The following is a 20825-nucleotide window of genomic DNA, read 5'->3' on the forward strand; positions in this document are numbered from 1 at the left end:
TGATTATCGAATGATGTCTCTATGTATTAGGGATGGCAATAGGAAGTTAAGGTCCTGATTATGGAAGTAATTTCCAAATCTGAGAGCAATCTCAAAGGCCCAGTTTCATGGTCTGGGCTCAGCATGGGTATGGCTCAGCCTCTGGAAGTGATAGGAAAGGAGACTGCTTCCTCTTTACATCTTTTCATAGGCCAGACCACACCTTCTTTTTCCTGATCGCAGGATTTTAGGTGCTTCTGTTACCACTTCCCATCTTTCCTCCCACACTTCCTGCTCTTCCTGAGGTATTGATCTCTCTAAATCCCTGGCCTCCTGCCTCAATATCAGGTCCCAGTATCGTCTCCTCTCCCTTCCCTTTCTTGCTGGTCTATCAAACATGTTTAAATGTCATTGGTTCTAGGGAGGCTCTCTCAATCCCTTTGGGGCAGGGGTTGGGGGGCACCGATATGAGACATTGTAAAGACTCTGGCATCTCCTAGAAATAAAAAATGTTTACATTGATGAAAAAATAAAAAATAAAAAAAATTTAAAAAATGTTGACAGTGAAGAAAACAATGTAGGTTCATTTGAAGCAGAGGAAAGAATACTAAAGTAGTACTTATGAGGTTAAAATCCTGAAAATATCATGAAGTGGTATACTATATAACCACCCTGGATCTCATTTCCTCTTCTGTGTAATGAGAAACTATAATAGCAACTATAATAGATGTTGTAAAGCTCAAATACTATGAACATCCTTTATAAATTGCCAAGTATTGTAAATGTGCAATAAACTATTATATTCATGTTTGTCTTATTGCTTTAGGAAACATCCACCTTGTGGCTTTGTGAATGGTGCCTCAGAATTGTGCATCACCAGTTTGGTCTGACTTATTGTCATTAATTAAAACAACTTTTTATTTATTTATTAATAAATTGTTTTCATGGAAGTTGAAATTCATTTCCCTGTGAAATTCAAATTTACCAGTGCAATTCAATGAAAGCATAACCTTGCCAAGAAATTCCTTTAAATGTGGTTTATATATATATCAAGAAAAGAGATATTGTGGGGTTAAAATGAGATACCATCTAGGTTAGGATCACTAGCTTTAATATTTAGGCATGTTACTTAGCTTACTGAACCTCAGTAATTTTGGGAACTATAAGCACTGTAAAACAGAAACATACTGTAGCTCCTGTGGGTGGTTGTGAGATTAAATAGAATAATAGATGTGAAAACACATGGAAAATAGAAAGTGATCAATAAATGTTGGTGCCAATACAGTCATTCCTCACTTTAAGTCATTGGTAGATCTTGTGACTTTAAGTGAAATGCTTGTAATGAAACGGATTTGACTACAGGCTAATTGATAAAAGCAAGACTTAAGTTCCTGCAGCATCTCATCAACATTATAACGTTGTTATAACATCAGTGATGTTCAATAAAATGACATTATTTGAGGACCTGCTGTAGTTTTAAATAATAAAGTGAATAAAATAAGATATGCTTATTTTATTATGGGGGGAAACATTTAAAAGTATAGTCATCTTCACTCTTTATAACCACATTCTGTGCAAAGGCCAGAGCTCGTCCCTGATCTATATTGCAATGTCCCTGGTTTTAGATGAACTCATAGCCTTCTTTCTCAGGAGATATGGGGGCATCTCTTAGTCCCCTGGAATCTATTTATTTATTTATTTTAAATATATTTTATTGACTTTTTACAGAGAGGAAGGGAGAGGCATAGAGAGTTAGAAACATCGATAAGAGAGAAACATCGATCAGCTCCCCACTGGGGATGTGCCCGCAACCAAGGTACATGCCCTTGACTGGAATCGAACACGGGACCCTTCAGTCCGCAGGCAGACGCTCTACCCACTGAGCCAAACCAGTCAGGTGAGAATCTCTATATTTAAATAACTGGTGGTAACCGCAGTAACTGTTGCCTGTTGGAAAACCTGGCTAATTGCTCACCAGATTAAAGGCTTCCTCAGGCTCCCACAGTCTCTGTGCTTCCCTCTATCATAAAATTAGCGCTCTATATTCCAACTGGATGTTTACCGCTCTGTCACAGAGCTTAAATAGTTATGTAACCATTTGCTCATCCTCTGTTATAGAACTTAAATATCCACATGATAGTTGTATGTCTCCCTTGAGGACAAGGACTAGGTTTTTGTATCTGCAGCACCAGGCATATAAGGTGCTCAATGGCTGTGGGGCTGGGGCCTTTCGGAGAGAGGGAAAGGCTGAACGCTTTCTTCACTTTACATAAACAAATTCTCTCTTATTCCCCCATCCACTCTCATCTCTTCTTCTTTTCTCAATAAATTATAATCCTTAGTTTGACTTGTGCTATTTTATAAAGTCCACAAAGTACTTTCTGCAGCTATTGATCAATTATGATCCAAACATAACATTATATTATAGACAGAGTTTGCTTCAATATTCTCACTTCTGAGGCAAGATCATTTCGTATTCTCCACTCATTATGTCATGAATCATAGAGTTTTCTTGTCTGGCTGAAGTCACTATGGTGGACCCTAAGTGAGCACTGGATATGCGACATCTAAGCTTTTCTGGTGGAACTTTCCCCAGCTTGCTCCCATGCATGTGCTGATCAGTATTCAGCTGAATTTTTGAGGAAGACCCTCTAGATATCTCTGGAGTTCTCTCTCTGTGTAGATCTCTCATCTGTAATCCTCTGCATTCAAATTCTAGCTAGCTTGGTCTTCGTGAACTCTCAGCTCCATAGCCTCAAGTTCAGGTGTCTTCTGTCTGGGGTCTCCGCTGCTTTGCCACAGCACGAAAACTCTCTCAAGGCTGTGAACTGAGGAACCACAGGTTCACCTCACGTGTTTCCCATGTTTCAGGGCTCACTGTCCTTCGTTGCCTGATATCCAGTATCTCACAAGCCATTGTTTTATATATATTGTCCACTTTAGGTCTCTTTGGGTGAATGTTACTTTCTGTTACTCCACTTTGGCCAGCAATGGAAGTTCCTGGGGTATTTTTAAAGTCTTCACACAGTGTAAGTCTAAATGGGAGGTGGTTCAAAGGTGATGACAACAAGTGTCCGGCTGCAGGTGTGAAGGTACTCGGAGCTCTTGTATTCCTGAGTTTTGATGTGGTCTGAGTTGAAATGACATTATCTGTTTGTGCACAGCTTAAAGTCAGCACACCCTGTGTTGTGAATTTAAAACTTGAAATTGAAAAATTAGTCAAGAAAAAGCAAGAAGAAATCAACTAGAATTCACTTTGCTTTATTTATAGACATGTTTTTTTTAAAACTTATTTAAATATGTAAGGTATTTACTTTCACATTCAAATTGTTCTCCAACTCCCTAAAATGTTCTCTTGCTATTTTTGTCCTTAAGAGAGAAAGCAGATGTCCTTGGTCTTATATGGCTGGTGTTGGGGTTAGGGGAGAATTAAAGAAATCACAGCCTCCTCAGCCAGACATTCAGAAACCCAAGACTAAAGAAGAAGGCAGAGGCATGGTCCCTGGCGACCACTGGTATGAGTTAGCTAGACACAGGACCCAAAGGCTGGAGACAAAGAAGATGAGCTTTGGGGTGCCAGGAGCCGGTCCACACTTGCTGTTTCAAAGGACCTGGCATATATGGCATACTGTTCTTAATATGTTTGCTCACCTTCTTGGCACTATGTGTTTTAACCAAGGTCTCTGAGAAAGGTTGTTTCCCCAGGTAGGGATTTTCCCCTGAAGTTAGGGAGGGAATAAAACCTCTTAACTAAGTGCCAGGCGGGTAATTAATCACTTTAACTACGAACAATCATGCTTAAGCTACATAATCTTTACTCCCTGGAATGGAGATAAGAAACGCCCTAACCTTTGGAATAGAGATTGATAGGATTGAATCAACTGGTATAAATACAGATGTAACAAGACAGAAAGAGATAGAACTTAGAACACAGAACTTAGAAGACAGAACTCAGAAGGCAGAACCTACACAGAACCTACAGACAGAAGAACTTCGCTGGAGAGAACATGGCAAAAGATCCTGGACTGAACCTGACTACAGAAATATGGCAAGAGAACCTGACTAGAACCTGGTGACCGAACCTGGCTGGAGATCTCAGACAGAACCTGGCTGGAGAACCTAGCGAGGGAACATGGCTACAGAACCTGGCTGGAGATCCTAAGCAGAACCTCTCTGGAGGTCCAGACCAGAACTTGGCTGGAGATCCTGGCTGTAGATCCTGGCTAGGCTGCTGATCAACTGAACACTGTCTCCGTGTCCTTCCTTCTTCGCCGACTCCGTCCACACCTTTGGGGACCCCTGGACCTGCTGGAGTTGGACCCCAGCATTGGGGGAAGGCAGATGGGTCTATTAGGCTTAGTAAGGACCCAACTAGGTGCCACCAATGGAAAGAAGGTGGAGGACAGAGAAAGCTTCAGGAAGGTGATGAGCTGGCACTTAATCATGGGGTCTCTCTTAAAGTGTATATAGCCTTTCCTCTGGCTGAGTTTGATGAACCTCAGAAGAAACATGGAGAAAAGCCCCTCACAAAGACCATGGACACACAAATGAGTTTTTTTTGTAGCCTTCCCTTGCTCATTTCCCCTGTCTAACTTCACATTTGGAACTGGCGCAGGGCCCATCTCTAGGGATCTCAGCTCTTTCTGTCCCTCCTTCCCCATCCCCCAGGCATACCTTCCCCGGACACAGAAGCCAAGAAGGACACAGGACCCATGGTTGTTTAATGAAGGGTACCTGCTGATAGACCCTCTGGGCAGTACTCCTCCCCGCAGCAGGGAGAAGCAGAAGGAGGAGGAGATAAGACAGGGAACAAATAAATAACCCTGATCAGAGAGGTCCAAAGGAGGGGGCAGAGACAGAGAGGCTGCACTGCAGTGTAGCTGCCAGACCTCTGCTGGAAAAGTACTGGAGTAAAGGGCACAGGTTCCTCCAGTGCAGCTGAGGTGAGTGCAGGGAAGCAGGGGTACATCCGGGCATGAGGGCTGCTTATAGCTAGGGGTCTCCCATCAGACCTGCTGAGTGAATGAGAAATCAGACTGAAGAACCAGAAGTTTAGGGGTGGGGCTGGGGATATGAAGGTGTCCCCTGATTCACATGACAGACAGCCTCAGCAATTTCTATGTTTGTGTGGTAAAGGGAAGCACAGATGGTAGTTTTCAAGCAATTTTCCAGTGATCCGTTTATGGGGTGCCCAGCTAGAGCCTGGCAGGAGATGGCCTAAATGAAGATGAAGAGGGACAGAGAACAGATGGGGTTGGAACTGGGCTAGAAATAGATTGGGGTTTGGTGTGTGAACAGGGCCAGTTCCGGGTTGGTAGTGTGGTCCAAGCTCAGTTTGTGATTAGGGGGTCACACTATAGCTCTGTTTGGGGTGTGAGCTCTGAATGGGATCCAGGCTAATTGGATGCTCTGCGTCAGGAGTCAGCGGCTCAGATTGAGATTTAGCAATCTTCCTGGGGCTCTGTGCCTAGAATCAGGGTTTAGTCTTCAGCCCATGTAGAAAATGAATTCGTGTCTATAGTGCAATGTCCCCTGGCTTGTACTCAGTCACTTCCGGCTTCCCAAACAGGTATGTTCTCTTAGTCTCTGGGTCTTTGCATTTGTGAGAGGGCACTTGTGAAAACAAATTGGATCAGGTCCGTTGCTTAATTTCCTCTAAGTCACTCAGAATGAAAACAAAACTCCTTGCCTGCAAGCCACTACATGATCTGGTCCCTTCCTTCACTCTGCCCTCATCTAAAACTCTCCTGTGATCTTGATGCTCCAGCCACAATGATCTTTCTGTTTTGTGAAACCTCAAAGTCATTCTTGACTCAAGACCCTTTCCTCTTGTTGTCTCCTCTGTCTGTAACAATCTGTCCCTAGATCTTCAAATGGCTGGCATATTTCATCACACAGCTCTCCGTTTATGTGCCACCTCCTCAGAGAGCCTTTCACTGACTTCCATCTCAAATATGGGTACCTAGTCCCTACCCTTTGCCTCCTATTGCTCTGTCTTATCTTCAGTGTTCTTATCTTTGTCTGAAGTTTTCTCGCTTATTCATTTGATAATTTTTTGTTATCACTCTCTTAGTGCAAGAGCTCCCTGAGAACAGTGATCTTTTCAGTTTGGGGCAAATAGTAGGCACTCTACATGTTTTTGTTGTCTAACTGAATGTTGCCATCTCCATGTCCCCGAGCCTGCCCAGTTAACTGCTAATAGCCCCCCAAATCTTGGCTCAGATGTCACCTCCTTAAGGAAGCCCCCTGAGCATGACAACTTGGTGAGCTATTGTCTCTTTGCTCCTGAGGCCCTTGTAGTTGCCCTGGTCCTGGCATTTATCATGATGTGCTGTGATGGCCACTTTATTGTCTCAGTTTCTTCCCACTGTTGAAGGGAGGAACTATGACTTATTTACTCTGTATCTTAATATCACCAGTCTGGTCCACAGTAGACAGCCAATCAATAATTGTTGAAGAAATCAGTGTTTCAATCAAAGTCTCAGATCTGGCTTTCCACTGCACCATACTTCCCTGTGTGCAGGCAGCAGCCAGAGTAGCTGTGATGGACACTGACAACTAGGTCAAGCTTTCCAGCTCTTTGGGACTCTGATTGGCTCTGGTCCTCCTTGGGAAGTAGAGGGGCAGGAACCAGAACCCTGGGGCTCTGCATAGGAGTGATTTTGGAGGGCCAGGCTGACTTGTGTGAGTAGAGTGGGGCTGGGAGTCTCACTTTCTATTGAGTTAGAAATTGCACTCTCCTATCTTTCTACTCTTATCTTGGCCATTCTAAAAAGAATGGACAAGACCCTGCAAGGGCTCATCTGCTTTATCAAATACAGAGAATATGATAATTTGGAGTGGATGTGATTCTGGGGCTACCACCCTGATGGAGTACTAGGAAAAGCGCTTCTCCACAAATTGGGTGAAGAACTCCAACCTCCTTGCTGGTCACAGCATTGCCTCTGAGGCTGGACTTCCCTCTCTGGGCTTGGGAGCAGAAGCTAGAGTTTCCCAGGTATTTCTGGACTTCTCTCTAAAAACATTCTCTGACAGATGTTCCCACAGAGGCTGGCAGCGGTACCTGAGACCTCCACCCATTGTTCCAGGCTTTCCAACAGGCTAGGCTACTTACTACACTGGTGCACAAAATTAAAAGCAGCTAAAATCAGGGAAAATGTACAGGCCTTGGAGTTAGACAATCTAGGTTAAATTTCTGCTTCACCAGTCAACCGTTAAACCCTGGCAACATTATTTTTCGCCTTGGGACATCAGTTTTCTCACATATAACATAGGGAAGATGCCTAGACTTGCCATCATGCAACATTGTCCTTGGGTTAGGGATACACGATGCAGTGCCTGGAATTTTGTAGGTGCTCAGTGATTTCTGCTGTTATCATAAAAACAATAAAATCAGTGTTGGGAGTGTTAGGTCAGAAGAGATGGAGCTGAGAGCCCCGGCCTCTCTCCCTGACTGCTTTTCTGTGGGCCTCTGAGAAGGCAGGAGCTGAGAAAGTTCTGGGGAAGAGTGTGAGGAGGGGCTGGTCATGGGGGCTGAGCTGGCGCTGGGGGAAAGAGTCTTGGAGGCCAAGGGGAGGGAATGAAGAGGATTGCAGGCCTCAAAGTGGATTGCCACTCTTTGTAGCTGGGCATTCCTGCTCCCTCATCCTCAAGAAAAGGCCAAGGTGTCCTTCACAGTTCTCCAAGAAACAGTCCTGGGACTTGCTAAGATAGTGCGACTTTTTCAGAGAACTATCTCAAGCACAGGATTATCCCTTAGAAGTGAGAGCAGTGTGTGTGGGCTTTCTAAAAGAAAAGAAAAGAAACAAGAGAAAAGAAAAGAGTTCCTTTGTTTATTTTTCCTTGATTATACCTTATGTTCAGACTAGAGTGATTTAGGTCCAATTTCCTCCAGCTCTCCAAAGTTCCATCTCTGAGTATGTGCCGTGGCTCAAATTACCAAGAGTTGCTCAGGCTGGAAGTCACTGGATCCTTCTGCCTGCCTCCTGGTGGGACTGTGGGAGGTGGGGATGCTTCAGGGGGGGGCAGTGTGAAGGGTGACACTTGGCCCCTCTGGCTGGCTCCCTTGCCCATTCCTTTATTTCTCTCCTGCTGCAGTCTTCTGAGGTGTAGCCTGATATTTTACCTCCAGCAACAGCTGCCTGTGTCCTGCCGCCGAGGCACCTCCCTTCCAGTCCGGCTGAATCTTCCCCTCTGATTTCTCCATATCAATGCCTAGGCTTTGCCATTGTGAGGGACTGATTGCTAGCCAGCATGTGTGTGTGTGTTGTATGAGTGTGTGTTTGAGGTGGAGTGTCAATGAGGGTGACAAATAGGAAGGAAATAAAACGTTTTCAGAAACTTCATACCTCTTTAGAGATCTTCTTTCCCATTTTTATGGAAATGTTCAAAGACAGTGCTTTGCACACTGTGACGCAGTTTTTGCAATGCCTTTTGACATGCCTCATCTCATGATTTTGCAGCAGCACTATGATTTCTTATTATTGCCCTCTGCATTTATTTATTGCAGAGACTTGCATTCCTAGCCCCAGGACTCTGCTCATTACATCATTTTACCCTTAGAAGATGGCAATCCATGGCAATCCACGATACTTCCCCAACACATCTCCTAAGGCAGCACATTTTAATCCTGGTCATTCATTGCACTGCACTACCATGTCTGTTCATGTGAAATTTCTGGGTGATATGGATATCTGGCTCCCTGGAGAGCCACAGCCTTCGTGCTAATGTCTCCAGGTGAGGCATATAGGTCCCCTCCTCTCTTGGGCACAAACTGTGTGTATGTCCACTTTACACGTATTTAGAGCCAAGACTCTGCACTTGCTCTGTTCCCGATGCAGCTTCTCATGCCCTCTGGCTCCCTGGGTAAGAAAGACCTTTTCTGTTTGACCTAAAAGTTCTTGTTCTGAAGTTAAGACCACCCCACTTGAACCTTCCAAACATTCTTTTATTCTTCTCAAAAGTCTCTAAAGTTCAGACAACTAGAAATCCTTCCTACACTCTTGACCTTGTTGTCCTCATTAGATGCCTATTGAGGGATTCTTCTTTTGAAAAAACTCATTTTACTTTTTAAACAAACATTAACTAAACCCTTAATAAATATGGTAGGGTTCCTGCCATTAAAAATTCATAATTCAGGGGAAAATGATAAATATGCAATAATTATAGTTCAGGAGGATAAATTCATAAAATGCAACCCAAACAAAGTCCTTTGGGAGCACATAGCAGGAAATATTTAATTATACCCAAGGGAAAGAGAGTTAGGAAAGTAGCATAGGAGAGACAGTTAACCAGGACGTGAACGGTGAGTAAGATTTTGCTCTGTGGAAAGTCAAGGAGGGAGGTCTGAAAGGACCTTGACAAAGGAATAAGAAGTAAAAAAGACAAAAAGACACAGGGGCACGAGAATCAATGCTACTTTATGAAACACTATGTACTTGAACATGGCTGAATCCTAGGGGCCATAGTGAGAAGTGGGAAGAGAGAAACCTAGGGCCAGATGCTGAAAGACAGATCTTTACCACAAGTTAGTCTTTATTTAGATTGAATTTGGAGCTTTCAAAGGAATTTTTTGTTTTGTTAATCCTTACTGAAGGATACTTTTCCTTTGGTTTTTAGAAAGAGTGGAAGGGAGGGGGAGAGACACACAGAGAAACACCGATGTGAGAGAGACATATCGATTGGTTGCCTCCCGCAAGCACCCTGATTGAGGTATGTGCCCTTGATCAGAATTGAACCTGAAACCCATCAGTCTGAGGGCTGACTCTATCCACTGAGCCAAACTGGCTAGGGTAAAAAACCATAGCTAGTGACCTGATTTCTTTTGGTTAGAAGACTATTGGGATTGTGCCAATGAAAAAGATTACATGAGAGTCATGGCAGTCAGAATTGGAATATCTAGCTTGTGTGACTGTTTCGGCCACCCTAACAGAAAAGAAGAAAAACAGTTAATAACAACAGACAAGATTTTTTGCACATTAACTATGTGCCCGGCATTGTGTTAAATGTTTCATCATCTCATTTGATCCTCACATTGACATTTACTAGGCAGTGACTGTTATCCTCATTTTAAAGAGGTTTAGAAAGGTTAATTTAAACGGAGGCTTAGAGAAGTTAGTTGGTTTGCCCCAGATTGCACACTTAAGGAGGTCTTTGACTGGGATTTGAATTTAGGATTAATTTCATACCTCATATTCTTAAAAGCTATACAACTGTGTGTCTGTAAGAGTTTGTTTTTGGACAGGGAGAATTTGATGTGCTTGAGTGACAGACAGGTAGATCCTTTAGTAAGACTTTAGAATTATGAATCTGGATCATAAAAGATAATTCAGGGCTGGCTAAATAGATTTGGGGAATCAATAACAAATGGAAAGGAATGTGATGTCTGCAGAAGGGGGATATAGAACAAGAACACTGAGGATAAAATTCTCAGAGCATTATCATATAAGAGTATGCTTAATGATCAAGCAGAGGAGACTGAAGAGCCAGAAAGGAGACCAAGAACTAGTGATCAGAGAGAGATGAGGAGCAGAGGGAGGAGGGAGAAGTTCTAAGAAGGAGGGATTTGCTCCCAGTGTCATGCTACAGAGAGGTCAGGACAGAAGACTTCAATGACTTTGCCTCTTTGCCTAAAAATCTAGGTTAAATATGGCTCTTTATACCTTCTCCCTCCAGCAGTTTGAATTAAGCTCTGTTACTCTCTGTTCTAAAACTTGTGCTCCTAGTGTTCCCCTGGGTGATAGCTTAATGGTAGAACAAAGATTATTGACATCCTGAACACAGTGTTAGATGCAAGTCCCTCCTGATGCTGGCCATGAGCTCTTCTTCACACTCAACTCTTCTCTGGTTACCCATGCAGAGAGGCCCTACACCTGTTGTCAAGAGCCAGATCTTGTCAATCTCCCCTTGCTATTTTCTTCCCAAGATAAAACTATCTGAAATATACCCTAACAATAAATGGCACTATTTTCATAGCTAGCTCCCAAATTATAGCTGAATGTGTGTGTGTGTGTGGTGTAAATTTATACAGTTTACATAATCTCATAAAAAGTAGGAGCACGTGAATATTTATGGATGGTAGAAAGGAAAAGAGGAAGTTAGTTAACTCTACTTGTTTTAACTGAGAGAGATGATCTGAGCAAACTCACTTCTGACATTTTTCACCTCAGCACTCTCTACATACATCCCTCACTTTTGTAGCCAAGGGTGGGGTTGGTAATCATGGCTGGGTGAATTATCTGAACCTTGAAGGATGGTTAGGTTGAGTTTATAATAGGCTCAGAGGGTGGATAGACAATGACGTTAGAGTTTGGGTCAGAGAACAGGGCATCAGCATGGAGGGGAGAGGTGTGGTGTTGTGATTCAGGAGGATGTGACAATTGTTTATCTTTGCATTCTAGCCTCCTCAGGTCTGGCATTGACTGCAGCTCAGCTTCTTCACTATGGTGGGCCCTAATGGCAGTGAATCCAGTGCCACATATTTCATTCTAATAGGCCTCCCTGGCTTGGAAGAAGCTCAGTTTTGGTTGGCTTTCCCTTTATGCTCCCTTTACCTTATTGCTGTGCTAGGTAACTTGACAATCATCTACATTGTGTGGACTGAGCACAGCTTACATGAACCCATGTATATTTTTCTTTGCATGCTTTCTGGCCTTGACATCCTGATCTCTACTTCATCCATGCCCAAAATGATGGCCATCTTCTGGTTCAATTCTACTACCATCCAGTTTGATGCTTGTCTGCTACAGATGTTTGCCATCCATTCCTTATCTGGCATGGAGTCCACGGTATTGCTGGCAATGGCCTTTGACCGCTATGTGGCAATCTGCCACCCACTACGCCATGCCACTGTGTTAACATTGCCTCGTGTTACCAAGATTGGAATGGCTGCTGTAGTACGAGGTGCTGCACTTATGGCACCTCTGCCTGTCTTCATCAAACAGCTACCTTTCTGCCGCTCCAATATCCTTTCCCACTCCTACTGCCTACATCAAGATGTCATGAAGCTGGCCTGTGCTGACATCCATGTCAATGTCATCTATGGCCTCATCGTTATCATCTCTGCCATTGGCCTGGACTCAGTTCTCATCTCCTTATCATATCTGCTTATCCTCAAGACTGTGTTGGGCTTGACACGTGAAGCCCAGACGAAGGCATTTGGCACTTGTGTCTCTCATGTGTGTGCTGTTTTCATATTCTATGTACCGTTCATTGGATTATCTATGGTGCACCGCTTTGGCAAGCGGCAGGACTCCCTCCTGCCCATCATCATGGCCAACACCTACCTCCTTGTCCCTCCTGTGCTCAACCCTATTGTCTATGGAGTGAAGACAAAGGAGATCCGGCAGCGCATCCTTCGTCTTTTCCATGTGACAACCCTGACTTCAGATCCCTAGGTGTCAGTGATAAAACTTATTTTTCACTCAAAGTTCTTTAATGCAGATTTTAATATCAATATTTTGGGAGACAGTATTAGGAACAAAACATTTTCCTTAATAAAAACACAACTGATCCTTCAAAGATGAAACTGGTGGGAACATCTGTGGATAAGGGCAGTATACTCCCAACCCCCATTTTTGAATATTATTTTTTCCTCTAGTTATTTTCTATATATAATTATTAAAATCCTGAGGTGGTTGTAGTTGTAGGATTATTATTTCTCATTTAACCATCCAGTCCAATTCTCTAAACTGCTTGTACTAGTCCACAGCATTCTGAGATAAGGGTGCCACATCGAAGGCATTTTTACCAAAGGCTTAAGCATGGCAAAGTGAAATAAACTCAAGAATACAATACAATCAGATAGTTTGGCTTAAAACTATGATTTTTTTCCCCCCAGGAACCATATTGGAGCTCAGAAAAGAAGATGTATCTGGATTTTCTTCTTCAAAATGATCTCCACAAAGGATATATAATTTATTTTCTTTTGGGCATCAGCCCTTATGAGGGAGATTGGAAGTAAAACCATGCAAAAATGACTGTTACCTGCATTAATGAAAGATGACACACTGTTCTGAGAGTTTTCACAGCCCATGGACACTTCCTTTCAATTTGAATAGGAATATAATGAGTACCCCCATTGTACTAACGGGGAAGTTGATGTTCAATGGGGACTAATAAATTACATGAGGTCACACAAAAAAGTTGTCTTTTGATACCTAATCCTATATTGTGAGGAGAAATTGTTAGACCAATGGGATAGTGAATTAAACATTTCCATAGTCTTGCATTTTCGAGGGGAGGTAATTAATTTCTTTTCTTACTCATTCAGTATTGTATTTAGAAATTTCCCATTAATATTGTTGGTGGCTTTAATCTCAATAGTTTCTGGTCCATTTACAACTGAACTTGTGAAGTAGCAGCAGGAGTGTGTTTGGGTAATTCCTAATCAGTGGCTAATTTGGGAAATAGTATGATTAGCAGTGGAAGCATTCACTGGGTATCTGGAGAGGCACTTCATAAAGAGATGCATCAGAAAACACCTTGAAGCGCATGGGAGAAACGGCAGGTCTACCACAGACCAGGAAATCAAGAGCACGACACATCATGAAACGGAGGAAGCCCACGGGGTTAGCCATGAAGCAAGGCTCCCCATAAGGCAGCATGGGTCCACAGAAACAGAGTAGAGCATATAGGTGGACAACTACATCCCCAGGGCTCTGAGCTGCCTTACAGGGGAAGCACACAACATCAATGCTTGGAGAACAAATCTACAGGAGAGACCAATAAAGCCTGCATTCCTGCCAGCTGTACTTAGCATAAATGTGGTCCCAGTGATCCCAGGACCCCCACAAGCTAGGTAGCATAGCACGTCCAGAAGGAAGCTGAATGGGAAAGAGGGGTATGGGCTCCACAGGAGTGCAATAAGCATAAACAGGGCAGAAAGGAGACCACTACCCATAGGGGGAGTGCTCAAAGAGAAGTAGGTAAATGTGAGAAGCAGGTAGTATAGCGGAGAACATGGCACAGGGACAGCCAGACTTTTCATAGCACAAGATTACTTAGTAGAGAGGATATGGAGCGAGCGTATCTGATTTCTTGGACTGGAATCCAGAAGACAAGAGTTGTGAATAGTATGGAATATGATATTCCCAGGTGAGTGGTGGCCAGCAGAACTAGGAGCATAAACTTGAGTCATTGCAGGCTTCATTTGGAGGGAATGAAGGATTAGCCCATTGCCCGGTAGAGTCCAGACAACTGGGACTGAGAGAAAGAGACAGAATGAAAGACAGAGAACGACATATCATGTTTTCTTATTAGGAAATCAACACATGATTACTATAAATATAAATCTTTTTTTCTTTTTTTTTATTATTAGTTAAGGTATTACAAATGTGTCCTCATCCCCCCCAGTAACCCCCAACCTCCCCCCCCCCCCACACAAACTCATGCTCCCATCCCCCTGTTGTCCATGTCCATTGGTTTGGCTTATATACATGTATACAAGGTCTTCAGTTGATCTCTTCCCCTTACCCCCGCCCTCCCCTACTTTCCTTCTGGGGATTGATAGCCTGATCGCTGTTTCTCAGTCTTTGGGTCTGTCCCTTTTCACCAGTCTATGTTGTTCTCTATAATCCACAAATGAGTGAGATCATGTGGTATTTATCTTTCTCTGACTGGCTTATTTCACTTAGCATAATGCTCTCCAGTTCCATCCATGCTGTTGCAAAAGGCAAGAGTTCCTTTTTTTTTTTTTTTTTTTTTACCGCAGCATAGTATTCCATTGTGTATATGTACCACAGTTTTCTAATCCACTCATCTGCTGATGGGCACCTAGGCTGTTTCCAAATCTTAGCTATGGTGAATTGTGCTGCTATGAACATAGGGGTGCATATATCCTTTCTGATTGGCGTTTCTGGTTTCTTGGGATATATTTCTAGTAGTGGGATCACTGGGTCAAATGGGAGTTCCATTTTTAGTCTTCTGAGGTAGCTCCATACTGTTCTCCACAGTGGCTGCACCAGTCTGCATTCCCACCAGCAGTGCAGAAGGGTTCCTTTTTCTCCACATCCTCTCCAACACTTGTTGTTTGTTGATTTGTTGATGATAGCCACTCTGACAGGTGTGAGATGATAACGCATTGTCGTTTTGATTTGCATCTCTCGTATAATTAGTGACTTTGAGCAGGTTTTCATATGTCTTTTGGCCTTCTGTATGTCATCTTTTGAAAAGTGTCTATCTAGGTCCGTTGCCCATTTTTTTATTGGATTTTTTATCTTCCTTTTGTTAAGTTTCATGAGATCCCTGTAAATGTTGGAAATTAAACCCTTATCGGTGGTATCATTGGCAAATATGTTCTCCCATGTAGTGGGTCTTCTTGTTGTTTTGTTGATGATTTCCTTTGCTGTGCAAAAGCTTTTTATTTTGATGTAGTCCCATTTGTTTATTTTCTCTTAGTTTCCATTGCCCTAGGAGCATTATCAGGGAAGAAATTTCTTCGGCATATGTTTGCGATTTCGCTGCCTGTGGATTCCTCTAGTATTTTTATGGTTTCCCGTCTTACGTTTAAGTCTTTTACCCATTTTGAGTTTATTTTTGTGTATGGTGTGAGTTGGTGATCTAGTTTCATCCTTTTGCATGTATCTGTCCAATTTTCCCAACACCATTTATTGAAAAGACTGTCTTGACTCCACTGTATGCTCTTGCCTCCTTTGTCGAATATTAATTGGGCATAGTGGTTTGGGTCGATTTCTGGGGTCTCTATTCTATTCCATTGATCTATATGTCTGTTCTTGTGCCAGTACCAAGCTGTTTTAAGAACAGTGGCTTTGTAATACAGTTTGATATCTGGTATTGAGATCCCACCTACTTTGTTCTTTCTCAGGATTGCTGCAGCTATTTGGGGTCTTTTTTTATTCCAGATGAATTTTTGGAACGTTCGTTCTAGATTTGTGAAAAATGCCATTGGTAATTTAATGGGGATTGCATTGAATCTATAAATTGCTTTGGGTAGTATGGACATTTTGATGATGTTGATTCTACCAATCCATGAACACGGTATATTCTTCCATCTGTTTATGTCTTCCTCTATCTCTTTTTTCAGTGTCCTGTAGTTTTCAGCATATAAGTCTTTTACCTCCTTAGTTAAGTTTATTCCTAGGTATTTTAATTTTTTTGGTGCAATGATAAATGGGATTGCTTCTGTAGTTTCACTTTCTGTAAGTTCACTATTGGTGTAAAGAAATGCCATGGATTTCTTAGCATTAATTTTGTATCCTGCTACATTGCCGAATTCATTTATTAAGTCTAATAATTTTTTGATGGAGTCTTTAGGGTTCTGTATGTACAGTATCATGTCATCTGCAAATAAGGACAGTTTTACTTCTTCGTTTCCAATCTGGATGCCTTTTATTTCTTCTTCGTGTCTGATCGCAACGGCTAGTACTTCCAGTACTATGTTGAACATGAGTGGTGAGAGGGGGCATCCCTGTCTTGTTCCTGTTTTTAGGGGGAATGGTTTTAGTTTTTGCCCATTGATTACGATGTTGGCTGTGGGTATAAATCTTAGACATTGTAAAAATATTAAAAAAGTAACAATATAATTGTAATTATAATAAAAACTCCAATAAACTTGTCACCTTAAAAGAAAATAATTATTAGCATTTTGGTGTTTATTTTTTCAGATTTTTATTAAGTGTTTGCATGCATGCTTCTGTAGGGGCATATGCTAAATGTGTGTGTCTGTTTTATACTTGAAATGCTATTGGAGACATAGATGAATAATAAGCAGATAAATATAGAGATGTCAAATTCATTATTTCAGATTTTAGTAGGGATTTCATGTCTATGTTACTTAATATGCTCTGGATAACATTTCACAGATTTTATCCTAAACCACTTAAACATTTTGTGAGTGTGAATACACACACACACACACACACACACACACACACACACACACATTGGGTCACCTGGAAGGGCCTGGAATTAAGAACTAGAATGAGAGGAAGAGGCTGCTTCTTTTTAGGAAATTTGGCTGGAAGTTAGGGTAGGTTCTGGACAAAGACCTTCATCATATGCCTTTTACACAAGCATCCTTTTACCTTCCCCATTTCTTTTGTTTGTATATTCCTGCCTCTGGCCCTACCATCTCAGCCACTTGGACCTTTTTGAATCCTGAAGAAGTCTGAATGTTAAATCTGTCTATAAGTCACTTGTTCTTTTTTTTTTTGTAGGTTTTATCTGTTTATAAAGCAGTTTATGAACTGTTTTATAAACATGTCTTGTGTTCTCCATTCACCAAACCTATTTCCTCCCCATTGTGGACACAAAGCTAAGCATTTCTCAGCCTCTTTTGAGATGGGTATGATTAAATGCTAGCCATTACTTTCAATGTGAGTGGAAGTGACATGTGCCACTTCTCTGCCAGGCTCAAAAATCTTCCCATGTTCAATCTTCCACATTGACATCAAATGTGACTTGGGAAGCCATGAGTTGCACATGGTAAACCACAAGCAGCCTGGGTTCTTAAAAATTATGTAGAAACAGATCCTTCGTACCTGCCACCCTCCATCAACCCATATTTATACGAGGCAGTTTAATAAATAAAAAATAAAGTACTAATGTGTCAAGACTTTGTACATGCTTTTGTTGTCCTTAAGTAGCCTAGCCTTGTAACAACACGAAATAAATAGTTATTGAATAAACAGATTAAAAACTAAAGGAAATAAAACCTGGAAAGTAAGGAGCTGAGGTAAGATTGCTTTTTATTCTTTTAGAGAGAAAATACTGGATGTATAAATTTATCAAAGAAGCTGATATTTATTTACGTTAATACAATTATCAAAGGTCTTAATCAAGCTGAGATATATATATATATATATATATATATATATATATATATATATATATATATATATATATATTTAAATTTACTCTGGGTCAATACCTTCTCACCTTCTCAGGAAACTTACATTATTGTTCCTTTTCCCTATTAGATATTCAACCTCACTATCTCAGTCATTCTTAGCATTTATTATATTCCAGTCTTTTCCATATTAAAAATGACAATGACAAGTATAATCCTGCCAAAATACTATACTCCTCTTTTATCTCTTCCCTTTCATAAAATTTCTTAGAGAAGTTAACTGTAACTTATCTCCACTTACGCCTCTCTTATCTAGCTCTCCCAATGCCCCTATATAACCACAGCCTTGGTGGAACTGCCAAAAGAACTTTTACTATCATCATCAAGGTTTTTTGAAAAAAATATATTTTATTGATTTTTTACAGAGAGGAAGGGAGAGTGATAGAGAGTTAGAAACATCGATGAGAGAGGAACATCACTCAGCTGCCTCCTGCACACCCTGTACTGGGGATCTGCCCACAACCAAGGTACATGCCCTTGACTGGAATCGAACCTCTGACCCTTCAGTCCACAGGCCGATGCTCAATCCCCTGAGCCAAAACCAGTTAGGGCTCATCATCAAGGTTTTTAGTCCTTATCTCCTCTGACTTCTCAACAACATTCAACTCAGTTGACCACTTCCTTTCTTGATATGGGTATGATTCCCCGTTGGCTTCCATGGCATCACACTCTTGGTTTTCATCTTATCTCTCTTGATACTTCTCCATTTCCTTTGCACATATAGTGTTCTCTGCCTGATGAAACAACATGTTATAAGAGAGCCTACAATCAGACTTTTAATTGTTATGCAATCACATTTGGGTTGATGGCATCTAGGGTAGGTGCTTGTGGCAGACACTGACTACTTTCTATGACTTAAATTTTATCTCTAGACTAGACCATTCAGCTAGTCTAGTGCCCCTTTCCCTATTCAAATTTATTTCTACATTCAAAAGAATTATTGAGTTGCTATTATTTCATGAACACCACTAGACACTGAGTATATGTTGGCACCCTTGCAGTTATGGAATAGTTGAGTGGCAGAATATTTCACATGTGCAGGAGACAAATAATTTCCAGTGGGTAATATGAAAAAGAGAATTAATTAGACAAGATTTTCTGAGAAATTAGGCTGATACTTGACAAATGAAGAAGGTATCTAGAAATGTGATGTAGAGTGGGTGATGAGAATGTTGTAGGCAGAGTAAATGGTGTCTGGTGAGATGCTGAGACCAGATAAAACTGATTGTGTTTTAAGTTGCAATCTGCAGTTCATATTTCTAAGTTATTTTATAGTAAAAAAAATTTAATAAATAATTTGTATGTATTGGATACAAACCAAATTACTTAGTATAGTATGTGCAGTCTTTTAAATCTACCTTTCTGACTTTATCCCCTACCACTCCCTCTTTAAACTCTATGCCGCAGTCATAATGGTTAAGCTATTAGAGATGTGGTAGAGATGTAAAAAAGTGCAGAAATGCTCATCCTTCCACAAACACATGTACTTTTTCAAAATATTGAGACTTTTTTTACATTTCTCATCCCCCCACCCCCGTAGGTTTTTCTCTTTTTTACTCAATGCCTATGTTGCCTAGGGAAAAAACACACCATCCTAGGTTTTTTTCCAAGATGAAATGAAAAGCATCCTCTTCCTTGTAGCGGTTTGTCCAATCTTTCTAGGCAAGATCTGGCAACTACTAATTTGCAGTCTTTAGTAATTTCTTGCAAAGAACTTTATTATGATACTTATAAATCTGTATTCTAGTTGTGTATATACATGTCTTTATCCTGGCACAAAATTGTGAGTTTCTGGAGAAGACCACATTTTATATATTTCTCAGTTTTTAATCTTAGCACTGCTTCCAGTACAAAACAAATGGTGAACATAAAATTGTAATAGGAAGAAGCCTGATTGTCTTCCCACTGTAGTAGCATAAACTAGGAACTTTCAGTGCTCGCCAAGGGTAGCACGTTTCTGTGAGGCTATAGCAAGTGTCTTTTATGGTATCCAACCCTGTTGTATTTTATAGTTTCATCAGCCTTGGCCCTTTCACCCCAGCACTCTGAGCATGGCCTCCCTGATGGGCTTGGATTTCACACTGTAGATGACGGGGTTGAGCACAGGGGGTACCATCAGGTACACATAGGCAACCAGGGCATGTACAATGTGAGGCAGATGCCTTCCAAAACGATGGATCATGGACATGGTGATGCCTGGGATGAAGAAGACAAAGACAGCAAGGATGTGCGAGACACAGGTGTTGAGGGCCCGGATGCGCTCCCGAGGAGAGGCCAGCCCAAGGACTGTGCACAGGATGAGAGAGTAGGACAGGATGATGAGCAGGGAGTCTATGCCCCCAGTGGACACAACCACATAAAGTCCATAGCAGATGTTGATGGTGATATCAGCACAGGCTCTTCTCATTATATCAGGATGAAAACAGAATGAGTGGGATAAGAGGATCTTGTTAGGGCAGAAGTTCAAACGTTTAAGCAGGAATGGCAATGGGAAGAGAGATAGCGTAGCACGGGCCACAACGGCCAGTCCAATTCTGATGATGACATTATTTGTGAGGACAGCTGCATAGCGCAGGGGGTTGGAGATGGCCACAAAGCGGTCAAATGACATGGCCAGGAGCACCGAGGACTCCACCACAGAGAAGGAGTGGAGGAAGAACATCTGCGCCAGGCAGGCATTGAAGGCGATGAGCCGATGGTCAAACCAGAGCACGGCCAGGGTGGTGGGCATTGTGGACAAGGTGAGACCCACATCAGTGAGGGCCAGCATGGACAGGAAGTAGTACATGGGCTGGTGCAGGCTGGGAGTCCTCCTCACAGCCAGGAGGATGAGGCAGTTTCCAGTGAGGGCCGCAGCGTACATGCAGGAGAAGGGAATGGAGATCCAGCCATGAGCGGCCTCCAGCCCTGGGATGCCAATCAGCAGGAAGGAAGCTGGCTGGAAGAAGGAGATGTTGACATAGGATTGGGAAGAGAGCAT

General features: G+C 42.0%; 2 protein-coding genes across 2 annotated transcripts; one reads left to right on the plus strand and one right to left on the minus strand.

Annotated features, from left to right (window-relative positions):
* The first annotated feature begins 4826 nt into the window (after positions 1 to 4826).
* On the plus strand, positions 4827 to 12528 carry LOC132240882 (olfactory receptor 51E1). Its single transcript, XM_059708689.1, has 2 exons — positions 4827 to 4922; positions 11379 to 12528. The coding sequence occupies exon 2, from the start codon at positions 11421 to 11423 to the stop codon at positions 12372 to 12374; it is 954 nt and encodes a 317-aa protein (XP_059564672.1). The 5' UTR covers positions 4827 to 4922; positions 11379 to 11420; the 3' UTR covers positions 12375 to 12528.
* A 7349-nt stretch (positions 12529 to 19877) lies between these two features.
* LOC132240883 (olfactory receptor 51I2-like) lies at positions 19878 to 20825 on the minus strand. The gene has a single exon (XM_059708690.1). The coding sequence runs from the start codon at positions 20823 to 20825 to the stop codon at positions 19878 to 19880; it is 948 nt and encodes a 315-aa protein (XP_059564673.1).

This window comes from Myotis daubentonii, chromosome 9, assembly GCF_963259705.1.
Source record: "Myotis daubentonii chromosome 9, mMyoDau2.1, whole genome shotgun sequence".
Taxonomy (NCBI): domain Eukaryota; kingdom Metazoa; phylum Chordata; class Mammalia; order Chiroptera; family Vespertilionidae; genus Myotis; species Myotis daubentonii.

Bases quoted from the DNA above. Each gene is read 5' to 3' on its own strand.
- LOC132240882 (XM_059708689.1), top strand. From the start codon at position 11,421: ATGGTGGGCCCTAATGGCAGTGAATCCAGTGCCACATATTTCATTCTA.
- LOC132240883 (XM_059708690.1), bottom strand. From the start codon at position 20,825: ATGCTCTCTTCCCAATCCTATGTCAACATCTCCTTCTTCCAGCCAGCT.